Source organism: Phoca vitulina, unplaced genomic scaffold (genome assembly GCF_004348235.1).
Source record: "Phoca vitulina isolate PV1807 unplaced genomic scaffold, GSC_HSeal_1.0 scaffold23, whole genome shotgun sequence".
Lineage (NCBI taxonomy): Eukaryota > Metazoa > Chordata > Mammalia > Carnivora > Phocidae > Phoca > Phoca vitulina.
In genome coordinates this window covers 18,016,269-18,033,807 of record NW_022589726.1, presented here as the reverse complement: position 1 = coordinate 18,033,807, position 17,539 = coordinate 18,016,269, and the positions used below count along the sequence as shown (strand labels likewise).

General features: G+C 50.0%; 1 protein-coding gene across 5 annotated transcripts; it reads right to left on the bottom strand.

Moving 5' to 3' along the window:
* Positions 1-54: 54 nt before the first annotated feature.
* Positions 55-16,011, bottom strand: AAAS (aladin WD repeat nucleoporin). 5 transcript variants are annotated; one of them, XM_032420810.1, is made up of 16 exons: positions 15,610-16,011; positions 11,922-12,049; positions 8,696-8,751; positions 8,288-8,379; positions 8,044-8,090; positions 7,708-7,806; positions 7,246-7,389; positions 2,307-2,427; positions 1,846-1,970; positions 1,588-1,648; positions 1,357-1,447; positions 1,059-1,152; positions 909-976; positions 688-769; positions 486-570; positions 55-353 (listed from the first exon to the last, which is right to left on the bottom strand). In XM_032420810.1, exons 3-16 carry the CDS (start codon positions 8,742-8,744, stop codon positions 129-131), a joined length of 1,383 nt encoding a protein of 460 aa, XP_032276701.1. In that variant the 5' UTR covers positions 8,745-8,751; positions 11,922-12,049; positions 15,610-16,011; the 3' UTR covers positions 55-128. The 5 variants fall into 5 exon arrangements, with proteins under 5 accessions (XP_032276701.1, XP_032276697.1, XP_032276699.1 ...); XM_032420806.1 differs by lacking the exon at positions 15,610-16,011 and adding an exon at positions 12,724-12,969; XM_032420808.1 differs by lacking the exon at positions 15,610-16,011 and adding an exon at positions 12,568-12,678.
* Positions 16,012-17,539: the final 1,528 nt, after the last annotated feature.

Sequence of the window (17,539 nt, the reverse complement as noted above, 5' to 3'; positions counted from 1 at the left end):
AGTAACACAGCCATCTTAACCCAAAGTCCACACCTTTTTTTTTTTTTTTCTTCACTAGACCCCAGTGCAGCTCCCTGGAAAAAAAGTCTCATAACGGAGTGGAAAACAACAAAGGGTAGTGTTTATTATTAGAAGTGCGAGTGAGGGGAGTGGGACCGGGCAGGCAGTGGCCCTGGGAGAGGGTCCCACGGGGCAGAGGTTGGGGATGTCTCAGTAAAGAGGGGCAGATCATGAGTAGAGCCTCCACCCCCAGCTGGGGGCTCCTGGGTTCGGCCAAGCACTGGGCTAAAACGTGGAAACTGGGCATTAACAAAGTACAGAGGGATGTGGGCAATTCGGCCTGTGGACCAGCACTGCAGAGAGGGACAAGAAAAATCAGTCAGAGCCTAGGCCCAAAGAAGGCCACATGGCAGGGCCACGCAGCAGCCACAGCCCTCAGTTCCTCCACTCTGCTCCCCAAATGCCCAGCAGCCTGGCCTACTCACCACACTGAGCAGAGCCCCTTTGTTGAAGGATGGATGGAAAGTGATGAGCTGTGCCTGGGCCCCCGGCTCCCCCTGGATAATGCCGCTAGGGGGAGAAGGTGAGCAGGCAGTTGGAGACAGGGGTGAAGCAGGATGTGGGGTCCCTGTGGGGTGTGGGAAGGTGGGTAGGGAGTTCAGACCTGATGGCCTACCTGGCACTTACCAAGGAAGCAGCTCAAACACGGGGCTGTTTCGAGTGCGAAAAAGGAGGATGACTGGTTTCCCATCCTGGACCCGTGGATTTCCTATGAGAAATGGATGCGCTAGGAAGGCACCCTGGAGGCAGAATCCCAGCGCAGGGCAGAGGATAGCAGCCCGGGCCCGGACACCCTCCACTAATGGGAAGACGGCCGTGGCCCGAGCAAAGTCCTTCCCAACTCTTACCTTTCATGAGCACAGCCAGACGCTCCCCACTGGGGTCCCAGACCATGGAGTGGGCTTCTCCCCCAAATCTGAGTCACAAGAGTCAGTTGGGAGGGCTCAGCGTGGTCCCGCCCACCTTTTCACCGCCCCTCCCTCAGCCATTCAGCTCACCTTTCCTCTCCATCTGGTGTCTGTACTGTTGTCTCAGACAGATCCGCCACGATGGTGGCTGACTTGGCACCTCCAACGCGCCCCTTCCCCTCCCCTGCAAGAAGGGCAGAGGCTCTGAAGTACAGGAAGCGGGCCTCTCACTGGTCCTCTGCCTCACATCCGTTGTAAGCATCAACACCTCTCAAGTCTCCCAAGCTTTACTTCCCTTTATCCTTCAGAGTAGCGTCTTCCAGAGGATTCCTGCCTCCCTCTGACTACCCCAGATATTCTGCATCCTGAGCTGTTTCCCCTGACTCACCACAACGTTCTGGGAATGACAAGGAGTAAATGAGTGGTTCCCCCAATACAGTGAACAGCAGTCGGTTTCCATCTGGGCTCCAGCAGCCAGTCTGGGGTCAGGGAGCAACAGGCAGGGGAACATCGGTCGGCAGGGGAATGCAGGAAGAAAAGTAGAGGGTGAGGGGAGACACGCTTGGGGCACCGGGGACCCGCCTCCTCCCCAGCTCTCTGAATCACGGTCCCCTCTCACCTGACACCGCCCTGACAGAGTAGGCCATCTCTCGCAAGTCCACATCTGGGCCTCCCAGACTCTGTGCCGGAGAGAGGCAGGTCACAACTCAGGACCTCTAGGTTCCAAAACCTGGACTGCCCTCCCCCTGCCAGTCCCAGGGCCAGGTCAGAGAATGCGAACAGAACAGAAGGTTCTGCTGCTGGAAGTTCCAGGAGCCAAGTGCCTTTCTCTAGGTCATCCTTGCCCTCCCCCTCCCTCTGGCCTCCTCCCACTCACCGAAAGACAGCTGAAGGAGTGGTAGCCAGGACTTTGCTGCCATCCGGGGACCAGAGCAGATTGGTAACCCCGCCTCCCCGAAACCAGGGAAGGGGAACACAAGTCTCTGTTGAGACATCCCATACCTAGGCCAGAGGGGTCGGGATGAGAGAGGAAACTCCAGCATCCCTATCCTGTCACAGGGGCTGCCCTTACTCAAGGTACAAAGACACAGAAAGGAGATGAAGCAGGAGAGGGACTGTAGAACAGGAGGGAATAGGCTGATCTGTGCAGTGACAGCAAGCAGAATTGTACGTCTGAGGAATGTGAATGGTACCGCTCCTTCCCCGGGTAAGTTTAACACTGAATGGACGATTATTTCTCTCCTCCCCATAGGCTATCTTCCACCCCCAGGCAAAGAATGCTCTTGCCTCAAGTCTGAGGGGGGCTGAAATGACGGCAAGAGGGGGGGACCAACTCACCAGGATAGCAGCATCCACAGGGGAAGCTGAGAGCAGCCGCCCCCCACTGGGCGCCCAGGCCAAGCTGGTGACAGGGGTGTGTCCAGGGTGAGCGAGCACTTGGGCACAACCGGAAGAGGGTCTGCAGAGGGGAAACGGTATGAAATCAGAAGGAGACAAGGACACCCCATGACTATTTCCTTACCTCCTGACGAAACTTCCACATCCCAATGGTCCCTCAAATCCAGGTTAGGGGAAATGAGTAAGGGTCATGGAAGTTAAAGGAAGAAAAAAAAAAAAAAGGGCAAAATCACCACCATTAGGTCCACAGATGAAAACGAGTGAAAGGGAGTAAGCTTTCACTGTAGGCGTCCAGGAGACACACACTTCCGACCAGCAAGGCTAGATGGTGCCGAGCCCGGGAGAGGTCACGCTCCGCCCCAGACCAGAGCCCTCTCCCCACGGGGCCATCCAGCCTGGGGCCCGGGATCATCTGTGATGTTACCTCAAGGTTCCAGTCTCCTCTCCAGAGTTATCTGCTGCTCCCCAGAACTCATCCTGTGCTGCAAACCCTGTCCTCCCCTCTTTCCTTGTCAGAATTACTCTCCCTCTGTGCTCCTGCATGGTTTGCTGCTCGTCACAAAGGTGCAGCAGGGGGGGTTGTCCTCCACCACCGGGCTGGGAGCTGCCTCGTACTTCCTGAGCCGCGTACTCGGCCTGACAGGTGCAGGCTACTACCTGAACGCCGCCCTCCTCCTCCACCACCGAACGGTAACCACCTCTAGCGCCAGTGGGATCTTAGGTCGCCGACCTACAACTGTTTCTTGAACTTTACAATAAACCCTAGTTCTCTTTTCAGGTCCGTTCACAGAGATCCATCTCATTCTTTTCAGTGGCTCCGCTGTCTCCACTCCCCTGAATCAAGAAACTAGAACTGATTCAGTCACGCCTCCACAAATGGACATTACAACTGTTTGTAGTGTTTCATCATTTCAAACAGCGCTGCAAAAAATATTCTCTATATCTATATCCTTATGTACTCGTGTTACTATGTGTTCATAATTTGGGAGTAAAAAAGGCTTGCACTTTTATTTTTTTATTTTTTAAAGATTTTATTTTATTTATTTGTGAGAGAGAGCGAGCGTGAGCGCACAAGCAGGGGGAGTGGTGGGCTATGTCAAATAAATAAATAAAATCTTTAAAAAAATAAAGAAAAATAAAAATAAAAAAATAAATATGCCAACAAATTATTTTCTGAAAAGTTTGTACCACAATATAGTCTTCTCACCAAGAAAAAAAGTACCCATTTTCCTGGTCTTGCTAGTACTGGATATTACCAAACATTATAATTTTAATAATACCATTCTGAATGAGTGAAAAATACTATGTATTTTCAAAAAAAAATTCTGTATTTTCTTCCAATCCTTTTATTTTTACACTTAGTTCTTTTCTCTGCTTGGAATTTATTTGTACAGAAAAAGTATAGAATTTTTTTTTTTTAAAGATTTTATTTATTTATTTGACGGAGAGAGACACAGCGAGAGCAGGAACACAAGCAGGGGGAGTGGGAGAGGGAGAAGCAGGCTTCCCGCTGAGCAGGGAGCCTGATGTGGGACTCGATCCCAGGACCCTGGGATCATGACCTGAGCCGAAGGCAGACGCTCAACGACTGAGCCACGCAGGCGCCCCTGTATAGAAAAAGTATAAAGCAAGGACTACCTTTGTTATTTCCTAAATGGAGAGCCAATTATCCCAACACTAAAATAAAAAAATCTAAACTTCATTGCAATGAAAAGCCACATTTCTCATATATTCTTAGATCTATTTCTGAATGTTACACGATTATGCTGATCTGTTTGTCTATCCTCATGCCAATAAATTCCCATTACTGTAACTTCATAAGATATTTAATACTTGGTAGGGCAAGTCTCCCCTCCACATTCTTCCTTTTCAAACTTCTCTTGGCAACTCTTCCATATTTATTCTTTAATAAAAACTCTGAATATCATTTTGCCCAGTTCAGAAAAACTAAACCCAGAAGAATTCTGGTTGCAAGTCCACTTAATTTGACATTTCTATGATGACACATTCCTGTCCAGGCGTACAGTGTGTCTCTCCGTTTAGTCAGCTCTTGCTTTATGTTCTTTCACAACTTTCTCCAGATGTCTAGTAGATTAAATAAATTTAACAATTCATTCCCAGTGATTTTGGTAACTGCACATGTTGTAAGTAGAATATTTTTTCCATTTCAATTTCTCAATGATGATTGTAGGTATAAAAGGAAACTATCACACTTTTGGTCTCCTGGATCCAGTCACCTTCCTACATTTAAATTTCTTATTAGTTCAAAGAAGTTTTTTTAGCTGAGTCACTTGTTTTATCTAGGTATGAAATCATATCTTCAAAGAAGAATAATTTTCCCTTTGTTTTCAAGACTTCACCTTTTTTCTTGTCTTACTGCACTCACTAGAATCTCCAAATATAATTTTGATTAATAACAGTGATAATGGGGGGCACCTGGCTAGCTCAGTAGGTAAAGCATGTGACTCTTGATCTCGGGGTTGTGAGTTCAAGCCCCACACTTGGTGTAGAGATTACTTAAAAAAAATAAAATCTTAAATAAAAATAACAGTGATAATATATCTGTCTTGATCTTGACATTACTGGAAGAAATACCTTTAATATTTCATATTCACTAATATGGTAGCCACTGATTCTGAGTAAATACTTTTTTTTTCTCAGTAAATACTTTGTTTTCTCCTTTAATTTGCTCATTTAATAAATCATGTTAATAGATTTCCTGATGACAGTCTAATTTCTGAAAAATCCTACTTGGTTAAGATTTTTTTTTAAATATGCTTTTGGACTCTATTTGCTAATATTTTCTTTAGGAGTTTTAAATCTATGCTAAAATATTGTCTTTCTTATACTACTTATTGTCAGGCTTAGGTTTTAGGTTTGAGCTTTATAAAAAGAAACCAGGATGGATTCTGGGACAGAAGGAGGACATCAATGGAAAAACTGGTGAAATTTGAAGAAAGTCTGAGTTTAGTTAATAACATATAAACGTCAGTTTCTTAGTTTTGACAAATGTCACATGGTAACAAGATGTTAACAATGGATGAAACAGGAATGCCTGGGTAGCTCAGTTGGTTAGGCGTCTGCCTTTGGCTCAGGTCATGATCCCAGGGTCCTGGGATCAAGTCCCGCATCAGGCTCCGGGCTCAGCGGGAGTCTGCTTCTCCCTCTCCCTCTGCCCCTGGGTTCATGTGCTTGTGTGCTCTCTCTCTCTCGTTCACTCTCTCTCAAATGAATAAATTTAAAAAAATCTAAAACAATGGGTGAAACTGGGTGATGGATATTCAAAACTCTGTACTATCTTTGCAGCTGTTCTAAAAATCTAAAATTAGAGGCGCCTGGGTGGCTCAGTCGTTAAGCGTCTGCCTTCGGCTCAGGTCATGATCGCAGGGTCCTGGGATCGGGCCCCGCATCAGGCTCCCTGCTCCGTGGGAAGCCTGCTTCTCCCTCTCCCACTCCCTCTGATTGTGTTCCCCTCTCTCGCTATGTCTCTCTCTGTCAAATAAATAAATAAAATCCCTTGGGGCGCCTGGGTGGCTCAGTTGGTTGAGTGACTGCCTTCGGCTTGGGTCATGATCCTGGAGTCCCTGGACTGAGTCCCGCGTCGGGCTCCCTGCTCAGCAGGGAGTCTGCTTCTCCCTCTGACCCTCCCGTCTCATGTGCTCTCTCTCTCAAATAAATAAATAAAATCTTTAAAAAATAAATAAATAAATAAATAAAATCTTTTAAAAAAATTAAAAATAAATAAATAAAATAAATAAAAATCTAAAATTATGCCAAAATAAAGTTTATTAAAAGAAAAAAATCAGGAGCCTGATTTCCAAAAATTTCCCAATTTTTCTGTGATCTGGTCTAATTCAAATAACATGGAGGGGAGCCTGGCTGGCTCAGTCGGTAGAGCATGTGACTGTAATCACAGGGTCATGAGTTCAAGCCCCACTATGTGCTGGGCGTGGAGCCTACTTTAAAAACAAACAAGGACACCTGGGTGGCTCAGTCGATTAAGCGTCCGCCTTTGGGTCAGGTCATGATCCCAGGGTCCTGGGATCGAGCCCTGCATCGGGCTCCCTGCTCAGCGGGGAGCCTGTTTCTCCCTCTGTCTGCCGCTCCCCCTGCCTGTGCATGCTCTCTCTCTCTCTCACAAATAAATAAAATCTTAAAAAAATAAAATAAAAAATACAAACAAAAACACAGAGATTATCTTTTCTTTGAAATTAGACCTCGTAAAGCCATGTCTGCGTGGCATTTTTTTCAGTGGTAGAGCTCATCTGTTTTAATTTCTTTTACACAATCCACTTTGGTTACAGATGTTGGTAGAGAATCAAATATTTCCTTTAGATTTTCAATGTGTTGGTCTAAACTTATACATGATATTCTGTAATAATTCTTCTATTTTCTTCCATATCTGCAGTTATCTCTTCTTTCCCATTCTGAAAAATACTGTACTTTTTCTCTTTTACCCTAATAAGGCTGGCCATAAAGTTTTCTTCTTTATTCATAATTTAAAGGACCAGTTTCTGATGCTATATTTACTTAGTTCTCATGGGGATTCTTTTTCCAATTTCCTTGATTTCAACTTATGTCTATATGAATCCCCTCCCCCACTGCCTTTAACCCTACATCTGACAGTCCTCTGGAAAAGTCAGTCTTTCTACTCCATGATCCATGTATACACACTGCCCACAATTTCAGAAGCTCCTAGTTCTGTCCCTTTCTCTAGATTACAGCATTCTCAGCAGCTCGACATTGACCTTAGGTCTGCTTCTCCCAGCCCTGGGAAGTGCTGTGAAGATAAAGAACTTCCAGACCTCCTGGCCACCCACCACCACTAACACGGCCACAAGCCTCTGGCCAAGGGAAGACAGAGGTTACTGGGACTCACCGGGTAGACAGAGAGGTGGGGTCCAGGGTCCAGATGAGAATGCAGGTCTGGCAGGCCACAGCCAAGACAGAGGCACTGAGGGGCTTCCAGGCCAGAGCCGCCACATTTCGCTGCAGCCGGTGCTTCAGGGAGGGGACTATAGTGCTGTGGTGAACGTTAAGGGACTGAGTCAAAGCAGAGACACTATAGCTCAGGAGACCGGAATTCAGTTGAGGAGGGAAAGGCAAGAGAAGAAAGCTGATCACCCAGGGCCTAGGGGTATTGTGGGATAAGATAGGATAAAGGTTAGATCTGGAAATGGGACACATCTAGTTGTAGAGACTCCCTGACCCTAGTTCTGGAAGGGGTCCTGTGGCCCAGGCCCAGGAACCTACAGGAGCCCTGGAACCAAGGCTGATGAGGAAAGAAGACTGACTTAGGGAGACCGAAGAGTCGGAGCCTGCCCAGTAGGTGTCCACATACCTGTTGGCATTATACACCCGGATTGAGTCATCTAGCAGGGCCACTGCAAACTTGTTGGTATGGGGGTGCCAGGCAAAGACCCGCAAGCAGCAGCTGGACCTGGGGCCAGAGTGAGCATGAGGGGCCTGAACCCATCCCCCAACCCAGAGGCTCAGATTCCCTTTCACGTGAGGGCATTATTGCTTTTCACTTTTATTTCTTTTTTTGGGAGTAAGAATGTGGGTAACAGTCAGGAAAGGGGTGAGAGGGGTCTCTGCCTTGACTTCCCTCTCCCCCAGAGAAGTTCCAAGGTTCAGGACTTCCTTCCCACAAAAGCTTCAGGGCTTGTACACTCACCAGTTTGTGACTTGGGCAAATTCAGCAATCAGATCTTCGCTCCTGAGCTGTGCGAACAAAGTGGATAGAGGATGCGCTGGGACAAAGGCAGCTTATCCCCCCAACTTCCCACAGGGGAACTGGACCACTCCCACCCTCTGCAGCCTTTCTTCCCACCCCACCCTGACCCTAAGGGATGGGAAGTGGAAGAGGGCAGGAGTGAGGGAGTAGCAGCCAGAGGGCCAGGGGAGGAAGCCAAACTTACAGACAGATGGGGGAACAGGGACCCATGGAGGGAGGAGGCCCATCGACAGAGTGCCAGGGCCCAGCTGGACGCCGTCTTCACCCACTCAAACACTGTGGGGTTGAGGAAGCAGCTTTGATTAAACCATTCACAGGGCTGTCACTGGGTACCCTTGGATAAGGAACGAGCAAGGAAAGGACAAGCATTCCCCAGGGCCTTCTGCCCAACCCATACTCAAGATACCCACTCTGGGGTATGTGAGATAGGCAGAGGAGAAAAGAAGATGGCACCAGCATAGACAACTAGGACAGGAAAAACAAGGCTAAAGGGAAGGGGGCTGGGCCCAGAGGTATTGGGATGAGTTAGGAAAAATATGGAGGGGAGATGCCAACCACAAAACTAGAGAAGGTTGTAGGGAAAAGTACTTACCCTCCTCCTCTGAGTTCGCAATTTCATTCAGCACCCCAAAAAGGCCCATATCACGCCTGAGGAGAGGAAGCTGGGAGTCAGATTACTCTGATCCCTTTGGTCTCCCTCTACAAGTTATACTCATTTAGTAAATGTGTACTAAAAATAAAAGCACTCAGGGGCGCCTGGGTGGCATAGTAGGTGGAATGTGTGACTCTTAATCTCGGGTTTTGAGTTCAGGCCCCACAATGGATGTAGAGATCACTTAAAAATAAAATCTTTGCGGGGCACCTGAGTGGCTCAGTTGGTTGGGCGACTGCCTTTGGCTCAGGTCATGATTCCGGAGTCCTGGGATCAAGTCCCCCGTCGGGCTCCGGGCTCAGCGGGAAGCCTGTTTCTCCCTCTGACCCTCTCCCCTCTCATGATGTTTCTCACTCACTCTCTCTCTCTCAAATAAATGAATAAAATCTTTAAAAAATAAATAAATAAATAAAATAAAATCTCTGGGATGCCTGGGTGGCTCAGTCAGTTAAGTGTCTGACTCTTGATTTCAGCTCAGGTCTTGATCTCAGGGTCATGAGTTCAAGCCCCGCAACGGGCTCCATGCTGGGTATGGAGCCTACTTAAAATAAAATAACACAACACAAAATCTTAAAAAAAAAAAAGGAGCATTCACATTTAATGAGTTCCAAGTATGTGCCAGGCACTTTATATATTATCCTTTCATTTAATTATCACACTAATCTGAATGGCATTCTGCTCATACCAACAAGGCAACTAAGGCTCAGAAGTCTTTCAGGGCTTTGTGAGCAGGTCAGGGGATCAAGGCCCGCCCTAAGCCTGTGAATGGAAAGCCATGGAAAGATTTTTTTTTTTTTTTAAGTAATCTCTACACCCAACATGGGTTCAAACTCATGACCCTGAGATCAACAGTCATGCTCTACTGACTGAGCCAGCCAGGTGCCCCACCATGGAAGGATTTTAAGCAGAGGAATAAACTGATCACACCAGCATTTTAAAGATTTATTTATTTGAGAGAGAGAGCGAGCGAGCACAGGCATATGTGCGTACCAGTTGGGGGAGGGGCAGAAGGAGAGAACCTTCAAGCAGACTTTCCACTGAGCATGGAGCCTGGAGCGGGCTCCATCTCACGACCTGAGCAGAAACCAAGAGTCGGATGCTCAACCAACTAAGCCACCCAGGCACCACCCCCCCAAACTGGCATTTTAGAAAGATCAGTCTGGCTACAAATTAGAGGGACGGCGCAAAAATGGAGAGGAGGAGATGAGTTAAGAGGCTACTTCAGGAATCTGGAAAAAAGGCCAAAGTGCTCTGAACCAACAGGGTTGGAGAAAAGCAGATAGATTTGAGAGGTTGAAGAAGTAGAATGAACAGAATTTGAGGGCTAACTAGACATTAGTAGGAGTAATATCAAACGAAACACCTACGTAATAATCACAGTAGCTAATACTGCGCACCGTACACCAAGGCTGGGCTAGATGCTCTGCATGCATTATCTAATTCAGTCACTATCACAACCCTTCAACATAGATATTATTACATCTGCATTTGTAGATGAGAGAACAGAGGCATGAAGAGGTTGATATTGTCAATGTGACCTCAATAGGACGTAGCAGCATCAGGATTCAACCTGTCTGCCTCAGAGCCTACACTCAAAAATCACTTGCTCCTGGGGCGCCTGGGGGGCTCAGTCGTTAAGCATCTGCCTTCGGCTCAGGTCATGATCCCAGGGTCCTGGGATTGAGCCCCGCATCGGGCTCCCTGCTCAGCGGGGAGCCTGCTTCTCCCTCTCCCACTCCCCCTGCTTGTGTTCCCTCTCTCGCTGCATCTGTCAAATAAATAAATAAAATCTAAAAAAAAAAAAAAACCACTTGCTCCTGAATGAGCAATGAGGCCATTCCTTGAGATGAAAAACACGAGATAGAAGCAGGTTTGGAAAGGAAAATGAAGAGATCGGCTTTGAACACACGGAGTGTGTAAAAGCCTGCGGAAGAGCCAACTGAGGGTGTCTGGTAGACAAGAGAACACCCAGGTATGAAGTCTCAATTCCGAGTCCAGCCCAGGACACCAGCATTTCAGGAACATCGGAAAGAGGAGGCACAGAAAAGGCAGAGAAGCAGCAGCTGAAGAGGTAGGCAGTGAGAAAGAATGACTTATCAGGGACTGAATGACTTATCAGACAATGAATGGCTGTTTAACTTCACTCACACAAAGATGCGCAAATTAAATGGTACTCTGATAACAAATATCTCGATCTGGCGGCACGTGTGTTGGGGAGCAGGCACTCTCATACACTGCTGGTGGGACTGTAAATATGTACAATTTCAATGGAGGACCATTTGGCAGCAGCTCACAAAATTACAAATGAACATACCCTTTGAAGCCACCAACTAGATTTGTAGGAATTTATCCTACACATGACAGTGATAATAACTAACCCTTGAAGGTATTTTTTATTTATTTATTTATTTTTTTTAAAGATTTTATTTATTTATTTGAGAGGGAGAGAATGAGAGAGAGAGCACATGAGAGGGGGGAGGGTCAGAGGGAGAAGCAGACTCCCTGCTGAGCAGGGAGCCTGATATGGGACTCGATCCAGGGACTCCAGGATCATGACCTGAGCCGAAGGCAGTCGCTTAACCAACTGAGCCACCCAGGCGCCCTATTTTTTTTTTTTTAACCTTTGAAGGTATTAATATGTATGTGCCAGGCACTGTTCTCTAAGTGCTTTACATCCATTAATTCATTTCATCATCACTACACCTTGTAAAATCGGTCCCCTTTTACAGATGAGGAAAGTGAGGGACCAAGTGATTAAGTAACTTGCCCAAGATCACACAGCTAAAGAGTGACAAAGCCAGGACCTGAACCCAGGCAGTATGGCTCCACTCCTAAATGTGCTAAATGAATGACCTAAATATGAGATTATTCACTGCAACACTATCCCTAACCTTGCTGAGCTTCAGGTAAGGGCTCAGAAAGTGGTAATGATACAAAGAGCAGGTAGGGAGCAGGCTCACTTAAACCAGAAAGCAAGGCAAGTCATTAGAGATGAAATGAACTACTGTTGACTTAGGTTTCCCAATAAGGACTACTAATTTGTTATGATGAATGATATCCGGCACTGAGCGAGAGAGAGCCTGGCAGCCCAAGGCAGAGGGAGGTTGACCCCATCTTCTCTGGGATCTGCAGACCATGATCCAGGAGACCCTTTGCGACATCTCACCATATGTTGATGCATCTCTTCCACACTTGCTCCCGGTGATGGATGAAGGCAGTTCTTGTGCCATGGTCCAGCCTCCCAGGGGTCTTCAGGGGATCCTTGGTCAGGTTCAGGACAGGAAGATTGATCCACTATAGGCCAGAAGTGAGAGGTGTGAGAGGTGTGACAGTGAGTCAGTCTCTTTCCCAGATCTCTGCTGAACTCCCTGCCATCTCCAAACCATGGCTGGGCTAAGAGTAAGAGGCTCTGGAAACCTGTTTCCCATTCCCATAAACTTAATCCTTGTGGGAAAGTGAAACAGAGCTGAACTCCCTTATCTGTAAAACTAGCGTATTTCATAGGGTTGCTGTGATTATTGGATCTTAGAACATCTGTGAGGCACACCTGATTCAGTCTCTTCCTTACATAGCAAACGCTCAATAAATCAGCAGTTTCTCTCCCTTTTTTTCCCCAGGAACTCCGTGGGGGAGAAAAAAAAAACAAACTCCAGGTTGTGCCTTCCCAGCTCTCACAGATACTGTCTTCAACTTTTCAATAGTTCTCCTGCACCCTCACATCCCCTAAATTCTCCCTCATTCTCTCCATTCCCTCCAGGCCCGCCCCACAGCTCCTCAACATCCCTCATCCTCCAATCCCAGCCCTAAAATACATTCCAGCCCTTCTAGTCTCGAGTCTGGGCCAGGCTGCTTCCAGTCGACGAGGCTGAGGACCACGACCGCTGGCCCCGCTACGGGGCCTCAGGTCCCCTATTCTCCCGGGCCCCGCCCCCATGCCTGTAGATCCCCTCCCTCCTCCCTCCGACCACCTGGCCCCGGAAGTCGGGAGGCGGACTCTCATAGCTATTGCCTGTCGTCAACTCGTTATTGTGCTCGTAGAGGGTGACTTGACCCCTAGGCGGCGGCGGAGGGAACAGTCCCAGGGAACACATCTTGCTGGGCCCGAGGACGTCTGGAATCGGTAAGCTCACGGATCCCGCTTCCCTAACCCTCTTAGTTCCCGGGCTAGATTCGGATCCGTACGGGTAGCCGTCTGGGACAAACGGCGGTGCCCAAATTCAACGGAAGTGAGGGGAAGAGAAACGCAGAACACGAACGCGTGCGCAGTCCCGGGACAGACTGCCAGAGCTTCCTCGCGCGCCGCCTGGCGGCCGGAGGGGGAGCGGCGCCGGCATGTCCGCAGGGTCAGCCCCTAGTTAAGGGTCAGAGTGGGGTTTGTGTGTGTGTGTGTTTGTTTTCTGTGAGACTGTCTTTTTCCCCCAGTTCCGAATTCCGCAACACAGTTTCCCACTCACCTCTCAGCGCTCGGAAAGCCCAAAATAAGCCACGTTCAGGGAAGTATCTAATTAAACCCTCCCAGGACCGTGGATCGTCCAGAGGAAAATGCGGACCTTCTCGGGCAGCTGGCTGGAAAGCTGAGGGAAAAGCCTCCGGGAGGAGTAAAGTCAGGAGAGACCTTGGGAGGGAGAGGGATGCGCCAGCCAAAACCTCAGGCCCCCGGGGTTAGGGGTGGAAGGCGAGTGAGTTGGAAAACAGTGACGTTTCCTGAGTGTGTATTATATAGTAAAGTGCTTATATAATTTTTGTTTAAAGATTTTATTTATTTACTCATGAGAGACACAGAGAGAGAGGCAGAGGGAGAAGCAGGCTCCCTTCTGAGCAAGGAGCTGGATACGGGGCTCCATCCCAGGGCCCTGGGATCAAGACCTAAGCCCAAGGCAGATGCTTAACCAACTGAGCCACTCAGGTGCCCCAAGTGCTTGTATAATCTACAACAACCCCATGAGGTGAAGGCATGAGGAAAGTGAGGCACAGAGAGGTTGTACCAAAGCCCGCATTCTGATTTAAGAATAAAAGTGGGATTGGGGCGCTTGGCTGGCCCAGTCGGTGGAGCCTGCGACTCTTAATCTCAGAGTGGTGAGTTCGGGCCAGTTCTACATGTTGGGTGTAGAGTTTACTTAAAAAATAAATAAGGGGCGCCTGGGTGGCTCAGTCGTTAAGCGTCTGCCTTCGACTCGGGTCATGATCCCAGGGTCCTAGGATAGAGTCCGCCATCGGGCTCCCTGCTCGACAGGAGGTTTGCTTCTCCCTCTCCCACTCCCCCTGCTTGTGTTCCCTCTCTCGCTGTGTCGCTCTCTGTCAAATTAATTAATTAATTTTTAAAAAAGAAGAAGAGGCGTGCCTGGGTGGCTCAGTCAGTTAAGTGTCTGCCTTCAGCTCAGGTCATGATCCCAGGGTCTTGGGATCAAGCCCCGCATCGGGCTCCCTGCTCGGCAGGGAGCCTGCTTGTCCCTCTCCCTCTGCCCCCACCCCTGGCTTTTGTTCGTGCTCTCTCTCTCTTGTGCGTGCTCTCTCTTTTAAATATCAAAGAAGAAAAGTGAGATTGATTTTATTCTGATTCCAAAGGATGGAACTAGAATGCGGAATGGAGGCCCCTCTTCTTAAAGCTGTGTGACTTTGGGAAAGTCTTTGAATTCTTCAGGCCTCAACTTCCTCACTTTTGCAGTGTCCTAATTATTTCCCGTGGTTGCTTCCCATACGAAATAATGCAAATGAAGCCATTTAATAAATTTTAAGTACTAGGGGCGCCTGGGTGGCTCAATCGTTAAGCGTCTGCCTTTGGCCCAGGTCATGATCCCAGCATCCTGGGATCGAGCCCCACATCGGGCTTCCTACTCCTTGGGAAGCCTGCTTCTCCCTCTCCCACTCCCCCTGCTTGTGTTCCCTCTGTCGCTGTGTCTCTCTCTGTCAAATAAATAAAATCTTTAAAAAAATTTTTTTAAGTACTAAACACTTGATTAGCCATAACTCTGCCATGAACTCGGTGACCTTGGGCTTTGGTTTGTTCATTTAATAAGGGTTAATGGGCAATTCCAACGACCATGCTCTGGGGACAAAGAAATATATAAAGCCTAGTCCCCATTCCCAAGAGTTGCCCTAGTTGGAGAATCTAGGGGGCATTCTAAGTTTAGCGATCTTGGGCTCTGTCTGCTCTTCCTTTTTACATGAAAAGTTGCCACCAAGAAGAGTTATTCCAGAGTCAGAAAACAAGAAGGCTCCAGAAGACTTCTCTGAAAATGCCCTTACCACAGAGAAAGCCATGGGTCTCCTCTACTCTAGTACTTCCCAAATGTTCGTGAACATAGACACACTGGAGGATCTTGCTAAAATGCAGATTCTGGGGTGGAGCTCTTAAGCTGTATTTCCAAAACGCCCCCCATGTGATACTGCACAGACCAAATTTTGAGTAGCCCCAGTTTAATTTTCTAGGTTAGTGCACAGTCACCTGGAAAGTCACGGAAAGCTTAAAGAGCATAGAGTAAAAACAGAGTAGTTTGGGGAAACTTGCTGAGAAAGCTCTCCTTGAAAGAGGGAAGCAGTGCAGGCTTTGAAGGAAGACAGGGAGCCCTGACTCTGACAGATTAGTGAAGAGCACCGAGAACCCACCCACAAAGTTTTTGTTTGTACTCAATCATGCCACCATCCAACCCCAGAGAGCCCCCCCCCCCCCCAAAAGAAATCACTGCGGACTGGGCCTGCAACTTGCACGTCCCTTCGGTGAAGCCTGATTCCTACTAACAGGTTGTGTTGTAATTACCGGGTTAGGTGCCTGCCTCTCCCCCTGTAATACGAACTGGGGAGGAGGAACAGTGCGTTGTGGATTCTTGTTCGGCCCCCGCCTCCCCCATACTTACTTAACGTTTGTTCAGTGTTTTTCAGGGTTTGCGGATTCTTGGGAGGCCCACATCCAGGCCTAGCGCAGTCCCCGCTCACTTCACCAGGGGGCGCGGCGGCCCCAGCGACACAGCGACGGTGACCCACCGCCCCACGGACTCAGAGCGCTCAGCGGGCGGTCTCCAGGGCCGGGAGTGGGGGGAGCACCCTACCACCTGGGCGGGAAACCGAGGCAGCGCCGGGCCACTGCCCAAGTTTTCTACAGGGGTCCCCGACTTAGGGAGGCGGGAGGCGCCGCCGGAGCCTGGGTGCCGGCGCCCCGGCTCAGGGCCGGTAACCAGGCGCACATGGCCCGCCCGGCCCTGTTTGTCCTGGCAGCGCGCCGCCGCTATTTGAGGCGGTTTTTATCTCCCAGAAACCAGCAAAACCCCAAGCGGAGTCTAGGGAAGATGAAAGGGGCCGAGGGGCCGGGAGGGGAGGACCGCGAGGCCGCGGCGGGCGGGGGCTGGCACCGGACAGGCGGGGACCGGGAGGCGAGAGGGCCAGGCCCTGGGGGGTCCCGAGGAGCCTGCCCGGCGGGGTGGGGGCGGGAGCCCGGGACCCCCGCCCCTCGGTCGCGCCCCCAGAGCGCGTCTCTTCCGCCGCTGCCCCCGACCCCCGCCCGCGGGAGGAGCCCCGGAACGCGGCCCTCTTCAAAGCGCCTTTGAAGCGGCGCGCCCCGCCTGAGGGCAGGAGGCTTCGCACCTGGCCGGGGCGGCCGCGGCGGCAGGCTGAGGAGGGGGCTGGCCGCCCGAGCCCGCCCGCAGCGCCTCCCGAGCCGGTGGGGGGGGGGGGCGGTCGCCGGGGGCGCCGCCCGTGCGCCCCCTCAGCCCCGCGGGGGAGCCCGGGGGCGGGGGCCGCACAAAGCCCTATTGTGGCTGCGGGCTGGCCGCCACAGAGTGGCTTTTGTTCGTCCGCTAACTCGGCGGCGGGCACGGCTGATTGCAGGCCCGGGGCAGGGGGCGGTTACGTGCCAGGCCGGGGCCGCCCGCCGGGACCCCGCTCGGGGCCGCGCAGTAGTCCGCGCCGCGACCGCGGGGCCCTGCCCCGGCCGGGGTCGGGAGGCAGAGGCCGGGAGACAGCCGGGGCAGAAAGCTCCCGCCTTCCCAGCTCGACGGAGAGCTCTGGCCGCTCCAAAACTGACCTCAGCCCGAGGGCCTGGCCGACGGAGCGTTCTGCCGCGGGCACACTGTGCCAATGTGCACGATAGGATGCCCGTGGGGAGTCTCCAATTTGCCAGGGAAAAATCCTGTGGCTCACTCTTCTTCCTTCCTCTCTTTTCTCACCAGGACAAAATTTAAAATCGAACTTTTTATTAAATAAAAAAAAAAAAAAAGACTCCATGAGGGCATGATCCTTTCCCTTCCACAATATTACCCTCTCCCCAAGCTCCAGCGGCTTTAACCCTTTAACTTGGGGCCTTGAGGGAGCAGGAGATAGGAAAGGAGGATCCAAAGTCACAGGAAAGGCATTCAAAGGCACGAAGCGGCTTTAAAAGTCACCAGAGGTGGAGCTGGGGGCATTGGAAGTCCCTGGTTGGGGGCCTGGGGATGCAACCCCAAATCAGCTCGGGGACCTCTGTCCTCCTAGCTCTATAGATTCTTCTTTCTCATGGCTTCTAGGCACCAGCCTAGCAGTGCCTTGTACAGAATAGGCACTCAATAAATACTTGATTTATTTGAATCTGATCCCAGAGAAAGCCTCCCCCATCTATTCTTCAGGAGAGGCACCTCCAAAGCAGTGTGCTCCTCCTGTTAGGTGGGCTTCCCCAAAGAGCATGTCCAGGATGGCAGCTGCAAGCTCTCCATAACCATGGCAACAAGGGATTAGCCTGATGGGGTCATGGTGTCAGGGGAGGGGCAGTGGAGGAACCGTTTGCTCTGGGGTCAAGGGAGCTGGGGTACATTCCAG